Source organism: Delphinapterus leucas, chromosome 3 (assembly GCF_059928025.1).
Source record: "Delphinapterus leucas isolate spDelLeu-1000000601 "Yukka" chromosome 3, BTC_Dleu_Yukka2, whole genome shotgun sequence".
NCBI classification, from domain to species: domain Eukaryota; kingdom Metazoa; phylum Chordata; class Mammalia; order Artiodactyla; family Monodontidae; genus Delphinapterus; species Delphinapterus leucas.
In genome coordinates this window covers 95,120,486-95,139,955 of record NC_143131.1, presented here as the reverse complement: position 1 = coordinate 95,139,955, position 19,470 = coordinate 95,120,486, and the positions used below count along the sequence as shown (strand labels likewise).

Sequence of the window (19,470 nt, the reverse complement as noted above, 5' to 3'; positions counted from 1 at the left end):
TGGTCGTTTAAAACTCATGAGGCTTTTTTTCCAGAAGGCTATGGTCAGGATTCTGGGAAGTTCTGCAGACCAAGGGGAGCGGTACTTGCTGTGTACATTCCTCACAGGAGTAGTGCTAGGTTATCTATTACTGTTCAGGAGGCTTTCAGGAAGTACCTGTGACATGAAACACACTGCAGCACTGAAGTTGAGTGGCACAGGGGACAACACCAGTGATCTTAGAACATGGGAAGCTTCGTGAAAGGAAAGGTGGAATGCTGCTTTAGGGGCACTAACTTCTGTCCCTATTGTTCTCTGCACTGTGGAGCTCCCTCACTAATGTCACCTCGGGATGGGGTTCCCTCTGCCTTCCCCTTGCAAACCCCAGTCAGTGATCAGAGCCACACAGACGCTGAGAGCCCATAAAGCAACGCCCAAGATCAAAGACCAAGAAGCTCTGTCAGAAGTCTGTGTGCTCCCGCAGAGTCAATGGAAATACTTTCAGGCTGAACGCTGAGAAGTGTTTCAAGCAGTGCTGTACCATGCCTGTCACATTTCCCTGAGGCCTTCTGCCTGTTGGTCCAGCGCATAATGAAGGTTTCAGATTTCCAAGACCAATGTGCCTGCACTCCAAAAGTTCACCGAGTGCTACTTTTACCCCTGCTTCAAAGAAATTTTAAATTAACACAGAGCTCCTCATTAACCTCTGTTAACTTACTAAACAGTAAAACTCTAATTACTTGCCAACGAACCAGTTTCCAGAAGATGATAAAATAAAGATGTAAGAATTTTTTTCCACATTTAACATACACTATTCCCATTAGTAGTATTCTTCATAATGACTCTTGTAGGGTTCAGCTTTAATACATGAAGTCACTCGTGAACTGTTACAAAACAGCCTTCTATTTTTCTGACTGATGGCTACACATTTGTGTAGAACTATTTCCCTTATAGGTCCTCATGGAGCTATGGTAGTGGTATTGCTCTTGACCTGACAGAATTAGATGACTTGTAGGGTCTCATCTGACCCAGATACTAAAGGTCTCTGGGCTGTAGGGCTCCAGATGGTACTAGATATTGTTTTTATCTTTGAGGAGTTGAGTTCACGTGGGCCTTTCATATCCCCATTGGCACAGAGTGTAGAATACCACAGACACTCAAAGAATACCTCTAAAGTAGAGAGAAGACTCATCCCCTCACCTCACCAGGATCAGATAAGAGTTTTGAGCATATTATGCCAGTGACAAATGACTACAATTGCCTTCCTGGTTCTTCCTCAAGACCACATCAAACCTGTCTATCATGGCACCTTCATTCCCTTTACCATCCAACCATGCACCATAACACCCCTACCCCAAACACCTGTTCCCTCATGAGAAATGCCAATGACCTTAGTAGGGCTAAAAGAACAGGGATCCAGATGACACAGGAGGTGAATGGTGGATGAGAAGAGGAGCAAAAGCTATCAGTATTTCAGAAATGGAGAATCTTTAAACAGGAATACAAAACCTGACAGAGTGGCCTCTCACTTCACACTGACAATCCTGAGCTTCTTAGAAACTATTAAAAAAAAACTACCTTACTACTAGAAAGCACAGTAGGCAGACTACCATAATAATAGTAGTAAATCTCAGAAACTCATCCCTTTCCAGACTTAGAACAAGTCAGAAATTCTAAGGGCTGGCCACCACTAAACCAGATTAAAATTACTAACCAAAGCTGATCTTTCTGTATCAGATGCTTCATTCTGTGCTGCTTTCTAAGATACAAGCATAAAACTACCTCAAAATAATGGCAAGTGGAGATTCAGGATAATTCTCCATAGATACCTAGCCTGTCCCCAGTTTTGTTCAAAAACAGAGAGCTTATGATCACTAATATACCCAATCACATGAAATATTGGGAACCACTTCTTTATTTTTTTAAATTAATTTTTATTGGAATATAGTTGCTTTCCAATGTAGTGTTAGCTTCTACTGTACAGCAAAGTGAATCAGCTATATGTATACATATATCCCCTCTATTTTGGATTTCCTTCCCATTTACGTCACCACAGAGCACTGAGTAGAGTTCCCTGAGCTGTACAGAAGGTTCTCATTAGTTATCTATTTTATACATAGTATCAATAGTGTATATATGTCAATCACAATCTCCCAATTCATCCCACCCCACCCTTTCCCTTCTTGGTGTACATACGTTTGTTCTCTACGTCTGTGTCTCTATTTCTGCTTTGCAAATAAGATAATCTATACCATTTTTCTAGATTCCACATATATGCGTTAATATATGATAATTGTTTTTATCTTTCTGACTTACTTCACTCTGTATGAAAGACTCTAGGTCCATCCAAGTCTCTACAAATGACCCAATTTCATTCCTTTTTTATGCCTGAGTATTATTCCACTGTATATACATACCACATCTTCTTTATCCATTCCTCTGTTGATGGACATTTAGGTTGCTTCCACGTCCTGTCTATTGCAAACAGTGCTGCAATGAACATTGGGGTGCATGTGTATTTTTGAATTATGGTTTTCTTGGGGTATATGATCAGTAGTGGGATTGCTGGATCATATGGTAGTTCTATTTTTAGTTTTTTAATGAACCTCCATACTGTTCTCCATAGTGGCTCTATCAATTTACATTCCCACCAACAGTGCAAGAGGGTTCCCTTTTCTCCACACCCTCTCCAGCATTTATTGCTTGTAGATTTTTTTAATGATGGCCATTCTGACCAGTGTGAGGTGATACCTCATTGTAGTTTTGACTTGCATTTCTCTAATAATTAGTGATGTTGAGCATCTTTCCATGTGTTTGTTGGCCATCTGTATGTCTTCTTTGGAGAAATGTCTATTTAGGTCCTCTGCCCGTGTTTAGATTGGTTTTTTTTTTTTTTTTATATTGAACTGCATGAGCTGCTTGTATATTTTGGAGATTAATCCTTTGTCAGTTGCTTCATTTGTTGACATTTTCTCCTATTCTGAGGGCTGTCTTTTTGTCTTGTTTATGGTTTCCTTTGCTGCGCAAAAACTTCTAAGTTTCATCAGGTCTCATTTGTTTATTTTTGGTTTTATTTTCATTACTCTAGGAGGTGGGGTGAAAAAAGATCTTGCTGTGATTTTTGTCAAAGAGTGTTCTGCCTATGTTTTCCTCTAGGAGTTTTATAGTGTCTGGCCTACAGTCAGGTCTTTAATCCATTTTTAGTTTATTTTTGTGTATGGTGTTAGGGAATGTTCTAATTTCTTTCTTTTACATGTATTGATAGCTGTCCAGTTTTCTTAGCACCACTATTGAAAAGGCTGCCTTTTCTCCACTGTATACTCTCGCCTCCTTTGTCATAGATTAGATGACCATAGGTGTGTGGGTTTATCTCTGGGCTTTCTATCCTCTTCCATTGGTCTATATTTCTGCTTTCGTGCCAGTACCATACTGTCTTGATTACAGTAGCTTTGTAGTAGAGTCTGAAGTCCAGGAGCCTGATTCTTCCAGCTCCGTTTTTCTTTCTCAAGATTGCTTTGGCTATTTGGGGTCTTTTGTGTTCCCACACAAATTGTAAAATTTTCTGTTCTAGTTCTGTGAAAGATGCCATTGGTAATTTGACAGGGCTTGTATTGAATCTGTAGATTGCTTTGGGTGGTAGAGTCATTTTCACAATATTGATTCTTCCAGTCCAAGAACATGGTATATCTCCCCATCTGTTTGTGTCATCTTTGATTTCTTTCACCAGTATCTTATAGTTTTCTGCATACAGGTCTTTTGCCTCCTTAGGTTGGTTTATTCCTAGGTATTTTATTCTTTTTGTTGCAATGGTAGGGAACCATTTCTTTAAATCAAGAAGGTTACTAAATTTAAGTTTCCACTATGTTCACTGGCAAAAGATATTTTCTGCCAATCCAACTCAAGCTGAATACTTTGAGCCTTACATTGTGGCTTTTGTACTTACAGGCCATCATTCTTACATGACGTTTCATAAGAGGTTTTAAAGCTACAACAAGAGATATCACAAAGTCTGCTAAAACTTATTTTTAAATTGCATCTTCTGTTAGAATATTAAATACAATTTGATAAACTAAAAGAGTACATTTTATGTAACACAGATAGCTTTTAGAACATGAAATCTATAAGAGACATGAACACAAAGATATTAGGTACTAGTCACTCAAAAATCTTTTGTCCCTGGGCCAATGTGAAATACTGAGTGTCAAATATCAATCGCCATGTCCCAGTGATTTTTACTATGATATCCTGTCACTGTGATACAAAGCGTCCTATGAAGGATAGTCAAACAAGGGTCATCTGGTCAGGTAGCCCATGGCTAGAGCATCACTCTTCCAAAGTCATGACTGTGGACTGTCATAAAATCTAGCGAGGTTACACAAAGAAGAGAGGGAGCTTGGTTTTTAACAGTCTCTACCTTCATCCCTAAAACGGGGTCAGACATGTTACAAATGTTTGCCCTTGGTCATGAAGAGAGCTGTGGATCAATTAAATCAAATTATTGCCTCAACTGGAGGAGGGGGGGAAGAATCTTAAGTATCCCTGTGGGAGGCAAGTCAGGAACATCTTCACCCTAAGTGTAAAAATGACAGACAGTGTCTGGACTTAATTTTTCATAGTACTACAATCATTAAAGCAATGTAAGAACTACAAAGGTAGTTGAGCTGAAAAACCATCTCCCTTTCTTCTTCCTCTCTTCCTGTTATTAGAAAATAGTGGTTACTAGAAAAGCAAGACTTCAGGGTAGGAAAAGGGCAGGAAGGAGAAGCATATGAAGCAGCAAACTTAAGGGATTCAAGTCTCTTCAAAGAGCTCACAGACCCCTATGTGTGTATAGGTGGCTTTCTTCTTGTATGGCTTTGGGAGACAAGGCTGATTTAGAGAAAGGCAAGTATACATGGCTTCTACATGTTCAAACAAACAGGAATGAAAATGAAAAGACAAGTCACAGAAAATATTTGCAAAACATATACCTGATAAAGAACCGGTAGCTAGAATATATAAAGAACTCTTAAAATTTAATAAGATAAATGACTCAATTTAAAAATGGGCAAAGTATTTAAATAGACATTTTGCCAAAGAAGACACACAAATGGCTAATGACCGCAGGAAAAGATGTTCATCATCATTAGTCATTAGAGAACTGTAAATTACAACCACAATAAGATACCACTTTATACTCACTAGAATGGTTATATAATTATATAAGACTACACACACACACACACACACACACACACATATATATATGACTGACAGTGTTATATATCCATATATATGTATATGACTGACAATGTTGTCAAAATGTGATGAAACTTGAACCCTCATATATTACTGATTGCTGGTGGGAATGTAAAATGGTGCAGCCACTCCTAAGTGTTTACCTAAGAGTAACAAAAACATATGTTCATACACAGATTTCTATACCAAAGTTCACAGTAATCCTATTTATAATAGCCCCTAACAGGGACTAAATGTGTATCAGTTGGTGAATGTATGAACAAAATGTGGCTTATCTTTACAGCAGAATACCATTCATCAGTAAAAAGGAACAAACTATATACATACTATATAACGTGGCTGAACATTAAAATCTTTAAGCTAAGTAAAAGAATCCAGATGCAAAAATAAACTACATATTATCTGATTCCACTTCTATGAAACACTCAGAAAAGCCCATCTATGGAGAGAGACAGCATATCAGTGGTCGCCTGGAACTGGAGGGAGCAGGGACTTAATGTAAATGGGAACAAGATTTTGGGGAGGGCAATGAAACTGTTTTAAAACTCAATAGTGGTGATGACTGCATAGGTGTAAACAATTACTAACAACTATTGAATTGTACAATTAAAATATGTATATAAATTACACCACAGTAAAGTTGTTAAAAAAGAAACCCACAAGCATGACAAGAATCCTCTTTTCTTTTTACACTTTAGCCAAAAATTATGGTGGAACTCTGTGTGAAGTTTTTTTATTCCTTTATTTATTCACCAAACATTTATTGAATAATGGCCATGTACTCAAAATGGCTTTGACTTCGCCACCATGCTACGTTTAAAATATTCGATGACTGGGCCTTTTCCAACATCCCTAGGAATTTGGCAGTGATCAGACTATTTATTAATCCATGGGATTCTGAATCAGGGACAAAAGAGGGCTGAAAATGGCAGACTGGGGGAATTCAAGGATTGACAATCCCCTCTGTGGGGCCTCAGGAAGCATCAATAGACCAGATTCTGGTCGGGCAGGTTGGCAAGCAGGAGGGACACAGTTCATCCAGTCGCACTGAAGGGAGTCAAGCCAAGCAGCCCTCCTGTGAACAGCAGGTGCTCTATACCACACAACACCAGCTCTGGGATACAATTCTAACACCCACCTCATTCCCTAACTGAATTCTCATAACACTAAGCAAGCCCACTGAACTGTACTAAGGCTATAAAAGTTTCACATTATAATAGAAGGCAGATTTGTCCAAACTCTATAAATGTTCAAAATTTGTACATTTTATCACATATAAAGGCACTTTTTTGTTCTTCAATTTCTTTTGTTATTCTAGTGCTATTTTGCAATACAGTAACATTAAAAATAAATGATATAAGGGATAAGAAGATGCAGTACATATATACAATGGAATATTACTCAGCTGTAAAAAAGAATGAAATAATGCCATTTGCACCAACATGGATAGACCTAGAGGTTATCATACTAAGTGAAGTAAGACAGACAGAGATTCCACCTATCACTCATAGGTGGAATCTTAAAAAAAGATACAAATGAACTTATTTACAAAACGGAAACAGACTCACACACTTTGAAAACAGACTTATGCTTGTCAAAGGGGAAAGGTGGGAGGGAGGGATAAACCAGGAGTTTGGATGTACACACTACTATATATAAAATAGGTAATCAACAGGGACATACTGTAAAGCACAGGGAACTCTACTCAATATTCTGTAATAACCTATATGGGGAAAGAATCTGAAAAAGAATGGATATGTGTATAACTGAATCATTTTGCTGTACACCTGAAACTAACACAATACTGTAAACCCACTATACTCCAATATAAAATAAAAATTAAAAAGAAACGAAATCGAGCTATTTGTAATGAGGTGGATAGACCTAGAGTCTGTCATACAGAGTGAAGTAAGTCAGAAAGAGAAAGACAAATACTGTATGCTAACACATATATATGGAATTTAAGAAAAAAAAAATGTCATGAAGAACCTAGCGGTAAGACAGTAATAAAGACACAGACCTACTAGAGAATGGATTTGAGGATATGGGGAGGGGGAAGGGTAAGCTGTGACAAAGTGAGAGAGAGGCATGGACTATATACACTACCAAACGTAAGGTAGATAGCTAGTGGGAAGCAGCCACATAGCACAGGGAGATCAGCTCGGTGCTTTGTGACTGCCTGGAGGGGTGGGATAGGGAGGGTGGGAGGGAGATGCAAGAGGGAAGAGATATGGGAACATATGTATATGTATAACTGATTCACTTTGTTATAAAGCAGAAACTAATACACCATTGTAAAGCAATTATACTCCAATAAAGATGTAAAAATAAATAAACAAAGGATATAAACTTTAAAAAGAAACAGAACGTAGAAAATCCTTCAGGCAAGTAGGGAACACTTGAGTTTTTGCCAATCAAGCCCCATTGATGTCTAAGACATATATTAATTTTCTTAAAGACAAAACAGCTTGAATGTCAGGACCTCTACATTTAGACTTTATGTTCTTTCTTTTTATCTGGCACAGTGGTTCTGAAGCTGGAGAGAAGGAGGACGCTGCCCAGAACTGCATACACACGCCCTGTGTAATGTACTATATGGATGACCTAAAGGGTTTTCCAAAATGGGAAGACTCTCAGAACTCATACTGCATAAAATGTGGACATTGGCATGCATGTCAGGACGGGAGGACTGTGATGAACCGGCTAGGTCAACGAAGTTGGATTTCTAAGCTGTTCGGCTTCTCACTTTTTCTGCTTGAACATAACCATTGCTGGTATTTTCAAACTGTACTCATGGGAACAGAATCTCAAAGCATCTTGCCAACAAATATTAATCCTTATTGTTGTCTCAGGAGGTAGACCAAAAAACAAACCCTATGTACATAGGAATGAAGAGAAAATCACGCTTGAGAGAGCACTGGCTTGCTTTCTGTAAGACTTTAACAACCAATTTATTTGGCAAACATTACATTGAGCACCGATGCTTTGCAAGGCACAGATGCATGATGAATGCTTTCAAACTGCAGACTTTTATAACTTGAAAGGGCCCATTTTAAAGTTGTGACTCATTTATGGGCCTGAAAATGCTACATCTGTATGTATGAATCAGACCCTGGAAGTATAAGTTTACAAGGTATTACATGACCATCATCCACAAATTACAAAGCCATTGATGAAACGCGTAGACTTTACCTAGCAACAGCTGAAATTTGAAGTGGTAAGAAATAATCTAATTATCCAGGATACTGTAATAAATCAAGGTGCCAGCAGGATGCATAGTTTATGACTACTTTTACAACTACTGAAGAAACTTGATGACAAGTAACATGCTTCAAATTTAAGTAAATCAACAGGAAATGAGGCATCTCTGGGGATCAGGGCTTGAAAAAGGGCAGGCCTTTGAGTGAGTCTCCTAAAAATGTAAGAAATAAATCATAGACGGCAGATCAAGAAAACAAGCTCGTGTTCTAAAAGTGTAGCCTCTCATTTCGCATCCCCCTACATGTGATCCTATATAAATAATAAAAAAATAAATAAATAGAACAAATGAAACTTTCAGATCCCAGCTACCTCTCCTCCTTGAAAAACTGGCTTATAGCACATTAAAAAAATAAAGCAAATGAAAACATTTTTGAAACGTGAAACTTGAAAATTAGAACTTACATCATTTAATCATCCTAAATAGTTTATCACATATTGAAACTTAAAGTTCAGTTTTATGTAAAATTGTCCTCTATATAGAGGAAGTCACAAATGTATATGATTTGAGAGTAACAGGTTCACACCTACTTATAAAATGGTAACCACCACAATGGTTAATTAATTTCCTAGATGTAAATAACTACCATTCTATAATTTGGCCTTATTGGTTCTGAGGAATAAGGGTATTCATTTTACCTTAGTATGTACAAAATTTAGATGATATTCAGAGCCCATATTCAATAGAAAATGGAGGCCTAAATCAGATGTCCTCTATGAATTGGTGCTAAAAGTGTAAAAACCTGTTTAGTTACAAAATAAGATATTCTAATCCTACAAGGACTTTCCTTAGCAAGTCCTCCTTCATAATACTGATGTCTGAAGACATAACCAATTCTTGTGCTAAAAACAGCTATTTTATATGAAATATATGTTGTATAAAGTTTCATTATGGGGCATGATTTGACATAGGATATAACATTCTATGTTATAATAAAATAAGTTTCAACTGCATTTCAGAAATCACCTTCCAAACAATTAATAAGAATGCAATGTGACCATTAGTGACAGAGTTAAAAAAAAAAAGGCTAAATTGATTAATGGAAGAAATGAAACATGCTTTTAAGACACTGAATAGTAGATTCTAAACACAATTCAAACTCCACTCCTCAGGTTGCCTTGGAAAATTAAAAAATAAATACCAAATGTGTTTCCATCTGTTTGTAGTGGTGGAAAGAATTTATTCTTAATCCGCCTAAAATGCAGTTTAGATTATTAGAAGCTATTCAAAATAAATTTCATTGTTTGCTTCCCTAATTTTCCCCCTTTGAAAAAAAAGCAAAGCATTCTTAAGTCATTTTTAGAAAATTTACTCTAACTACTGCCTATTAGTTAATGCACACAAATGCTCTTAGTTTAAAACAATGAGATGATTAAAAAGCGTGTTTTTAGCTACTAATGTCTTAACTAAAGGAATCTTTTCCAGACACAGAAACAGTGCCAGCATGTCTAGTTTATTACACATTTCTACAATGTCACTTTTCTGCTTGGTAACATTGCCAACGAAGTTCCCAGTTTGCCTTTCTTTCCCCTTCTTCCTCTCCATCCTAAAGTTGGCTCCTCTCCCACATTATAAAACTTGTAGCAAAAATAACAAGAATATATTGAACCAAGAAACATTTCTAAAAATTCTCAAACTGTATAGAAAGTTACAACCCCTTTCTATAACCTTTGGAAACTTCAGTGTTGACATAGTACTATGTTGGCCAAATAAATGTTCTTTTCCCCTCTTGGATATTCTCAATGCACATTCACATATTAAATGCTCTGAGAAGTAAAAAAAAAAAAAAAAAAAAAAAAAACCACTTTTCTTTATGTAATACAGCACTGGCCCATGGTATCCAGTCCTACCCCTTGTAAAACAGCTACTAACCTTCCTCCAAAACAGTGTCTAGTGAAACACACTTTGGGATGAACAACTCACCTATGCCATCTTTACAGAGCCAGTGAAGCCTCAAAAAGATTAGGTCAGGGTAGGGTAATTCCTAATTTTCAGGACCACAAGCTCTGGAAGTCAGACTTCTTGTAAGATATAAATGTTCCTGAAGTTTCTCCTGAACAGCCTCAGGCCACACTTCCCAGGCTGCTTCAAAAGGGAGTGTTCTTTGCAGGCCTGATGTCACCTCAACACAAGGCCAGACCAGAATCAGAGAGAGAAGGGATATTGTAATCTGGTCTGGGGCAGCCTCCTCCTGACAAGTGTAGGGCACAGAAATAATGCCAGACACTTCCTGCTCTGCTTCCTCTTATCAAAGAGAGAAAGAGAGAGAGAGAGAGATGAAGGAAGGGAGGGAGGGAGGAAGGAAGGAAGGGAGGGAGAAGGGAGGGAGGGAAGTAAGGGAGGGAGGGAGAAAGGAAGAAGGAAGGAAGGGAGGAAGGGGGAAAGGAAGGAAGGAAGAAAGGGAGAAGGAAGGGAGGGAGGGAGGGAGAGAGGGAAAAAAGAAAAGAAAGAAAAAGAAAAGAAAAGAAGAGTTCTTATAACTTATAGGTAAATCAGAGGTACATGATCTGCCAGGGGAAGTAATACTGTCAGGAATAGATGCCTCCTATAGGATGCCCTCCTCATTAGTGGATAATATTTTCCAGAAACCTCTAGATGTGCTGTGCTCAGTAGAAGGAGACAGATAGGTTTGCCAAACAAACTGCTCCAGAAAGCCATCTGCCTTTCTCTCTCTCTCAAAATCTCTCTCCTTTAAAAAATATTTTTAGAGTTATTCTAATAAACTAAGAAGAAAATTTCTGTCAGGTGTGAATCCCCTTTTATAGGGAAAGAATATTTGGATGAATCAAAGATGGACCTGGTGGAGCTCATTCAAATCCAAATTCCAAACCAAATAATAAGTGAGTTGTGTATTATATTTAAGTATTGCAGATTTCACAAAGGAAAGGAAGGAAGGAGAGAAGGATGGATAGCCAGAAGGAAGGCCAGAGAGTAAACATCTAAGGAAATGAAAGATGCAGGCTACAGCATGTTCAAAATTAACTTGGAAAAACAAAGTAAATTTTAAAAATATCTTTGTATCTTACACATTACAGTCTAGAGATTGTGTGTAGCAAAATGAGAAGTTTAATGAAAAACAGAATGTGGAAAATCTCCTACTATCACGATGCTGGTTAATGATTTTCTTCTCAACACTTGTACAATTATAAAATGTTATCTTTGGAAGAGAAAAGCTTATCAATCCATGTAGTTTTGCAATGAAGAATCCAAGGCAAAAAGAAGCAAGCTGGTTGACCCGAGGTCACTGAGCCCCTAAATTGCACTACTGGGACTAAATCCCATGATTGTCCCAATCATGGCTGTGGGCTCTTTCCCTTCCCCAACCCATGGATTTGTTCCCTTTAGGTAACTGTTGGCTGCAGACTCTCATTCTTGATACGAAACAGACAATTTTCACTTTCTTGTGCCTTTTTATATGAAAACAAGGATGATCCGTCATCTAACAATCTCAGCACGTTAAAAAGCATACATACTTTGGGATGTGAGAAGGTTTGGCACAGCTTGCCCCAGGCTTTCTGTGTTTAGGGACAATGGGTTAAAAAGCTAAGATGAACGATTTTGAAAAGAAAATGAATGACATGTGCACGATTTTGAAGTTGTGTTATTGAATTGGCCCTTGGGAAGCAGATGCACTAGGGACCACCCATATAAGTGTATGTGTTGTTCAATTATGCTTTTATCTCCATTGTTATGTTGTTATGCACAACATTTAAGGAAGAGTAATCTTCATAAACTAAATAGGTATATCAACTAAGGTTTTCCATATTTATTCTTGAAACTTTATAGGTACAGCTGCTCCAGAAAATATGACAAGCCTCTAAATACCATGATTGCTAGGAAACAAAGCATTACCATAAGCAGTCTACCTTTCTTTAAAAGGAAAAACTTTAATCCCTCAAATGCCATATTTATATAGAGAAGTTCTAAAAGAGATTCAGGTACATAATATTAAAAACTTGTCATTACAAAATTTCTCATAAAAGCAGATGGACTCACCAAACATGCTGGCCTCAGCTCCCTCCCTAGACCCCCTTAAAATGACTAGAAAACAAACAAAAAAAGCACAACCCCACAGGGGTTATGAGTGCCAATACGGTAATAAAGTAGCTAGAAAGCCAACTGACCAGTGATAGCTTGAGAAAGGAGAATTCTAGACCAGCAGTGGGGAAAAGTCAGGAAGCAACCATATTTGCACTGAGAACCAGCAACCTTGCCCCTGCTTACACACACACACACCAAAGACTCAGGAATTCTCGGCACCAGTACCTCTATGAGAGGAGATAAATGACAGAGCTTTCAACATGAGGACAGGTTCAAATACTGCATAAAAGCAGTTAGACATCTAGATTCCCTCTTCCACTCTGGGTAACTGGTAATGCCTTTTGCCAACCTGGAAGAAGTCTGCAAATATATTGTCTGGAGAGGTAAAACACTAGGTCTATGGGCTGACTGCAGGGCGTTAAGCACTGGAGAGAGTAAGCCTATTCCATTGCAACTAGGAAGACAAATACATGTTCACATATTAACTGCTGAAACCCCTTCTTTGCCCCATCTTTCAGTTCCCAGAACACTGCCACCCAAGCATCCATTTTCATGGCAGGACAGTAAAAACACTTCCCATGAGCTAGTCGGATTGTTCAGAAAAAAATAAAAATATGTAAAGATACTGAAACCAGTGTTCCATGCACCCACCCAAATTACCCTGTAGTGAAGTCCACAGTCGACAAGTTCTAGATGTGTACAGAAAGCTTCTAATCAGGTCCTTAGTGCCTCAATCTTAAGTATGAGTGGACAGCTAAGGTTACTTAAATACTTAAAGAAAGCTTCTAAAACAGACAGAAGCCAAAAACAAAAACAAACAAACAAACAAAAAACCCAGAAAAATACATCTTTGGGGAAACAAAAAATATACAAAGGGAAAAATTTCAAACATTATCATTAACATCTCTAGAGAAATAAAACAGTACATCTATGAAAAAAAAGCATGATGCTAGTTTAAAAAATGGGCATTTGAGGATCAAATATGAGACTCTGAAAATTAATACACAGTAAAAAAGAAATAAAATTCCAAAAGAAAGCGTTTGAAAGATAAATTGAAGTTAACTCTATATATGAAGGGAAAACAGAGATGGAAGACAATACAGAAGGAAATAAGAAAAAACTAATAGAGGAGGACCGATATCCATAAACAAAAAAACAGGAACAAAAATCATTAAATAATTCAAGAAAAGTTCCAAGAACTGAAGGAAATTAATTCCAAGATTGAACAGGCCCACTGGATTAAAATAGAATAACACCATGATATACCCTGGTGCAATTTTAGATCATTGATTCTAAAAGCTTCCAGAAAAAAAAAGGGGGGGATTAAAAAATGAGAATAGCATCAGACTACTGGACCCTGGATGCCAGAAGAAAATGAAGTCTTCAATATTCTTCGAGAAAGTGCTTTTCAATCTAGAGTTTTCTATCCAGCCCAGTTATCAATGAAGCAAAAGACAAGAATGAATGCTGCCATACCTGCAAGGTGTCAAAAAATCTCTCTCTTACCCAGTACCTTTCCTCAGAAGCTACTGGAAGATGGAGTTTCCAAAATGAGGGAATACATGAAGAAAGAGGGAGAAATGAGGTTCAAGAAAAAAGGTACTCAACACACAAACAAGGCAAAGGAAATCCCCAATACAATGGAGAAGCAGTTTACAAAGTCTCCAGAAATTCAAGTTCAAGGTGAAATGGATAGATTTTCCCCAATATATAAATCCAATATAGAAAACTGAGCAAATAAAACGAGGCAATTATTAATTCCAGAGAAAATTTTTAAAATGTGCAGAAAAGGCAAAGTGTTTATAATATACTACATAGTTCAACTACAAGTGCAGTTCCCATAGTCATAATAATGTAAATATGCAATATGGATTATTGGTGTTTACATAACTTACTGAGAAGAAAAATTACTTTTTTGGGGGGTAGATTCGGGAAAGTGTGTACATGAAAGTGAAAGAAAACTAAAACTCCAACTTCCCTAAAAATCTAGATGAAAAATCTAAAGGTAGCAAATAAGCAATGCCATTTAGAAATATGGAAAGCAATTACTAAAGAAATGGCTGAAGGAATTTAAAGTGATTGCCTCTGGAAAGTAGAAATGGGTGAGGTGTGTTCTGAGTTTGCTATTTTTGCAACAGTTCTCATACAGATATTTCCTCTGTTAAACTATTTGTGTGTGTGTATATGAATGTTTGATTTTCAAAAACTAAATGTAAAAATACCTAGCTACTACAAATACCAACATCCTAATATTTAACAGTTCTATAAACTCCTAAGTCATTCCTATATGTCTATTGCTAATTTCAACTGGAATTTTCTTCACCAAGGTCACAAGAGGTTCCCCCCTCATTATGATAGAGTTCCTCCTGTTTACATAACAAATCTATTTTTGCTTGTTTGTTAAATGGCAAGGTTAACATCACAGATGCTCTAACTGATTAACCTAGACTCACTGAACAGTTTCTGAGTTCTGAGACCATGTCTAGGCTCTACACCACCAGAGCTCTTCAGACAATAAAACAAATACACACAGTCTCTTTTCACTAACTGTTGAGAGGTCAATAAAACCAAATATACACCTATAAGCCCCTTATCAGTAATCACGTGAACACTATTATAAATAGGCACTACAATCAACAAACCACTTTGAGACATTCCCTGAAGTTCAGACATCTTGCATCCCCACTTTTCCACTGGATTTCTGTCTCAACAATAATCAATACTATAACCAAAGAGGTGCCAAAATGATTCAGTATTACCGTTAAACAAATGTTTCTGATGGAAGTCTCCTATGCAATTTGTAGGTCTCCAAGTTTTGACAAGGATTATAAAGGCAGCCCTCTACTGAAAACTGATTAAATTAGAAAAGAAAATACATAATCATCAAGACATTGCTGTATGCAAGGTATCTTAAGAAAAGTTCTGTCACACTCATTTAAAAGAAGCACATTAGAGAACCCCAGATTTTCAAGAGTGAGTCTCTATATACCTCTAGTCTAAAATGCATTCTTTCTCCCACTTTCAAGGACACCATAAGACAAATTATGTTCTCAGGAAAAGAAACAAACTTACCTTTCACAAGCTCGGACAGTCCATGCAGCAATTATCCATAACGAGATACTAAAAACCAAGAGTACAGTTCCTGGGCATATAGTCATTAAAGTCTTCATAACAAAACGCGTATTGAAGTTTATCTTATTAAGTGCTCCAATGCTTCTAGAAGAGGCATCAGTGAAAAGTTTGCTGTGTAAAAGCATGACTCTGGCAATCAGATAGAGTCTTAAGAACATTGGTATAGATAAAATAATATCCACATCAGCAGTGGTGGTGGATGGGGCATAGGAGAAGGCAAGCCGGGCCGTCCATGTGAACGTATAATTCCCAGGTATGGGATGAATAGCACACACCAGTATTTCCAAGCAGATGAAGAAAATACGCTCATAAGTCATGGCTATTCTCCAGTCATCTGCTCCATTGTCCACCATGAACAACTGAAAAAATAAAGTAGAAAATCAGCTTCAGTATGGCATGAATGGTCCACAAGTGTTAGTGCAGATTTTTAAAATACATAACAGGTAGGTGACTTTTAGCAATCATGGCGAGCTCTAGGTCATAACTTCTAAACGCTAGCCCGCGCACCGCAACGGAGAGTAGCCCCCGCTCACCGCAACTAGAGAAAGCCCGCGTGCAGCAATGAAGACCCAATGCAGCCAAAAATAAATAAATAAATAAATTTAAAAATAATAAATAAATAAATGCTAGCCAGGTACACTATTTTAAGAAATTGGTATTGGCACAAAAGGAGAACTTTATTTTGTTAACAATTAAAACTACAAACTTGCTATACAGGAGCCGAAGATATTTTGGAGTCCATGCCCCAGGACAATCACGTTAGTGACATCATTTTAAAATAAGGGGCTTGGGCCTGTCAGTAATGTATCTCCTCCTTAGATGAAGTCAGAAGGACTTTCCTTATAACAAGTTGCTCTCCTCTTTCAGGGTCTGGATCTAAACCTTGCACAATTCTAGCCATATTCCCAGTGAAACCTATTTACAGTGTCTCTGCAATCAATTATACCCTATAATGCAACAAGGCCTGAGTGTTCTTAAAGGAAATCTTATTCTTGGCTTCTGAGAGGAAATCACAAGGGACCATAGTCAAATGTGGCAAAAACATTTCTTCCAGCTTCCTCGCTCCTGCTCTATTTTTTTATCTCTTTTCTTCTGCTCTCCCATAGCCTTCCCTTGGATTATTAATTTGTTTTCCATCTTTCTTTCTCTAATAAAGTTTCCTTTTTCCTATTTCTGTCATTCTTCACTCCACAATGAAAGAAAACGAAAAGAAAAGAAAGAAAAAGGAGATAGATAGACGATAGATAGATAGACCAACCGACCATAAAAGGAACAGAAAAGAATGTTTCCTGTCTTTGCTGGTTGTTCAGTAAACAAGTCCCCCAGGCTCTAGTCCATAAACAACCAAAGGCATCTGGAAATGTGTGGTGACATTTCTGACTGCCGCAGTGACTTGTGAAGGCTACTGGCATTTAGAGCCAGGAAGCCAGCGGTGCCAAGCAGGCTGAGATTCTAAGAGTCCCACGCACAAAAAAGACCTGTCTGCCCAGAATGCCGACAGTGCTCCCCCACTGAGAAAGATGACATATTCTTTGCCTTTGGGTAAGTAGCCAACTTATGTAGAAAGCATGAGATGAAAGCAACCCAAGTGAGAACAGTGTGTTCTCAGGTAAGTGAGTCGCAAAGGAAGGTGGCTGAGCAGACCCCCAGGATGACTAGATTCTATGATCTCTGCTCCTCTGGGGTCAAAAAAGAGTCATTTTCCCACCACTTAAATGGTTACAAATTCCCATTCTAGGGTAATTATTCTGCAGGTCCTAGCTACTGCCCATGCTGTTATTCAAACACTGCCATCAGCGCTACTTTGCAAGGGCAGGAATTTGAGGACAAAAATGATCACTTCTTTCTGGTACTTCAGAAAGTTAGAGAATAAGCAGAATCCCTTGTCAAAATTTTAACAAATTAAGTTATGGCAACATAATGGCTTTGGGTATGCCTTTATCATATCTTTTCATCTAGGGACCTCAAAGTGTTTGATAAATAAATGCTAACAGACAGTACAAATTAGATTTTCCAGTGTCCAATAAAGAAACATCATAAATAAAGCTGCCAAGTTGGCTATATAAATATTCCTGTTCAGTTCACCACTTTCAATACCACATTGGCATAAAGGATTTCATTAATAAAGATATACAAAAGATTGTATAGAAAAAATGGTAGACATCTTCTAAACTTTATATCAGTAAGTATTTACTGGGTACTTTATAACTCTAAAGGAATGTGACCCCAAAATCTTTTAAGGTGTTTATGTCCAAAAGAATGTATCCCTCCAACTAGTTACTTTGAGAGGCTCTGCATATTCTAGAGATGCTATCACTGCTCTCTTTGTAAATTGCTATCAGGGCCTAGTATAAGTCACGTAAGAAAAACAGTATTGTTATTTAAATCTACATTTCCATTTCTACCAAAAATGGTATTACCCAGTTTGTCTACTTTCTTCACCAAACATGGCTCTTAACGACTTGGCAAAAAATCAAATCCACCTCCAAAAGAAGTACCAAGCACCAAGACTCCGGCTGAGCACAACTCCAAGACAGGCTTTGCCCACACCATTCTGGGCAACAGCAGCTTAAGTGCAGAATGAGTACCTTCCCAGGTAAGTGGTAAAGAAATGTATAATTCTCATATATTACTTCCAGTCTCATACCTTTCCAGGCCTGGCCCTCCTCCCATCACTTAGATAAGAGCACTTGTTCCTCTGACCTCAGGCTACTCTCTTTTTCCAGGCCCCTTTTCATTGACCCCTCTGCTCACTTCCCTAACTAGGCTGGCTCTCTCTATTCTTTACCATCACTTCAACCATTATGTCATCGGTATTCTCAGCAGCCTTCTCCTTTATATTCTGGTGGACCTGCCCTGGTAACTTTACAACTAAGACCTGCAGGTGGGCTGGGGTCACCACATGCCTGCGCCTTCAAACTCAGCTGAACACTTAGCATCCCTGTGATCATGACCCAGCTCCCTATAGCTTCTGCCCTGAAAAATCATCTTTCTCCTCTAGAGCCAATTTTGTTCCCCTGTCAGTACACTTTCCCCCAGTATCAGAAATACCTCTACTTTATACTTCAGCCACAAACTCAAGTACATCTCACCTTTTCTCCTTATTTCCCTTCTCTTTTGTTCCACCTATTTAAAGCAATGTTACATGAAAGCCCAGTTCTCCTGTACTGACAGCCTAGTTCCTGTGCTTTCTCTCTCTCAGCAGAGTATACAAGCAAGTTCAAATCTGTACTGTTCATTAAAATCAAAGCAACACAAACAAACAAGGACTCCCACTGGCTCTATGTCTGCCCTAAGCGGTATTCATTTTCTCACTTTTCTTTCATGCCTCAACACCCCCATGGGGCTTCTATCCTCATCACCCCACCAATATAGCTCTTGCTAAGGGTCACTCAAAATACCTTAACTATGAGATCTGGTCTTTCCATCTTAATTTTTATCTTACTTGATCTGTCTGATATAAATCACTCCTTCCTTCCCAAAAAAGATCTTTTCTCTTGGCTTATGTGACATATTGCTTTCTTCATCTGCTGCCATGCTGAAGAATCCATCTCAGTTTCCTTAAAAAGCACCTTCCTCCTCCCCATTCAAGTGCCCCTGCTCTACTGAGGTCCATCTCTGACTCTTCTTTCTGTACTTTCCTAGGTGATCTCTTCCCTGCCTTTTATCTCCACCACCAGATTCCTCCTACTGGAAGCCATCCTCCATCCTCCAATGACCTTCTGAAAATGTAAATTATATAATCTTGCCGTCAAGATTAAAACCATTCCAAGCCCCCCATTCGGCAATCTGGTTTTGCCTATCTATTCAATCTCATTGCC

General features: G+C 38.0%; 1 protein-coding gene across 1 annotated transcript in view; it reads right to left on the bottom strand.

The window, feature by feature from the left end:
* Positions 1-19,470, bottom strand: part of KCNN2 (potassium calcium-activated channel subfamily N member 2) — a 192,418-nt gene that overhangs the window by 129,910 nt on the left and 43,038 nt on the right. The window contains exon 4 of the mRNA XM_030759610.2: positions 15,590-16,008. Within this exon, the coding sequence (XP_030615470.2) occupies positions 15,590-16,008 (419 nt within the window). The remainder of the gene's footprint in view (positions 1-15,589; positions 16,009-19,470) is intronic.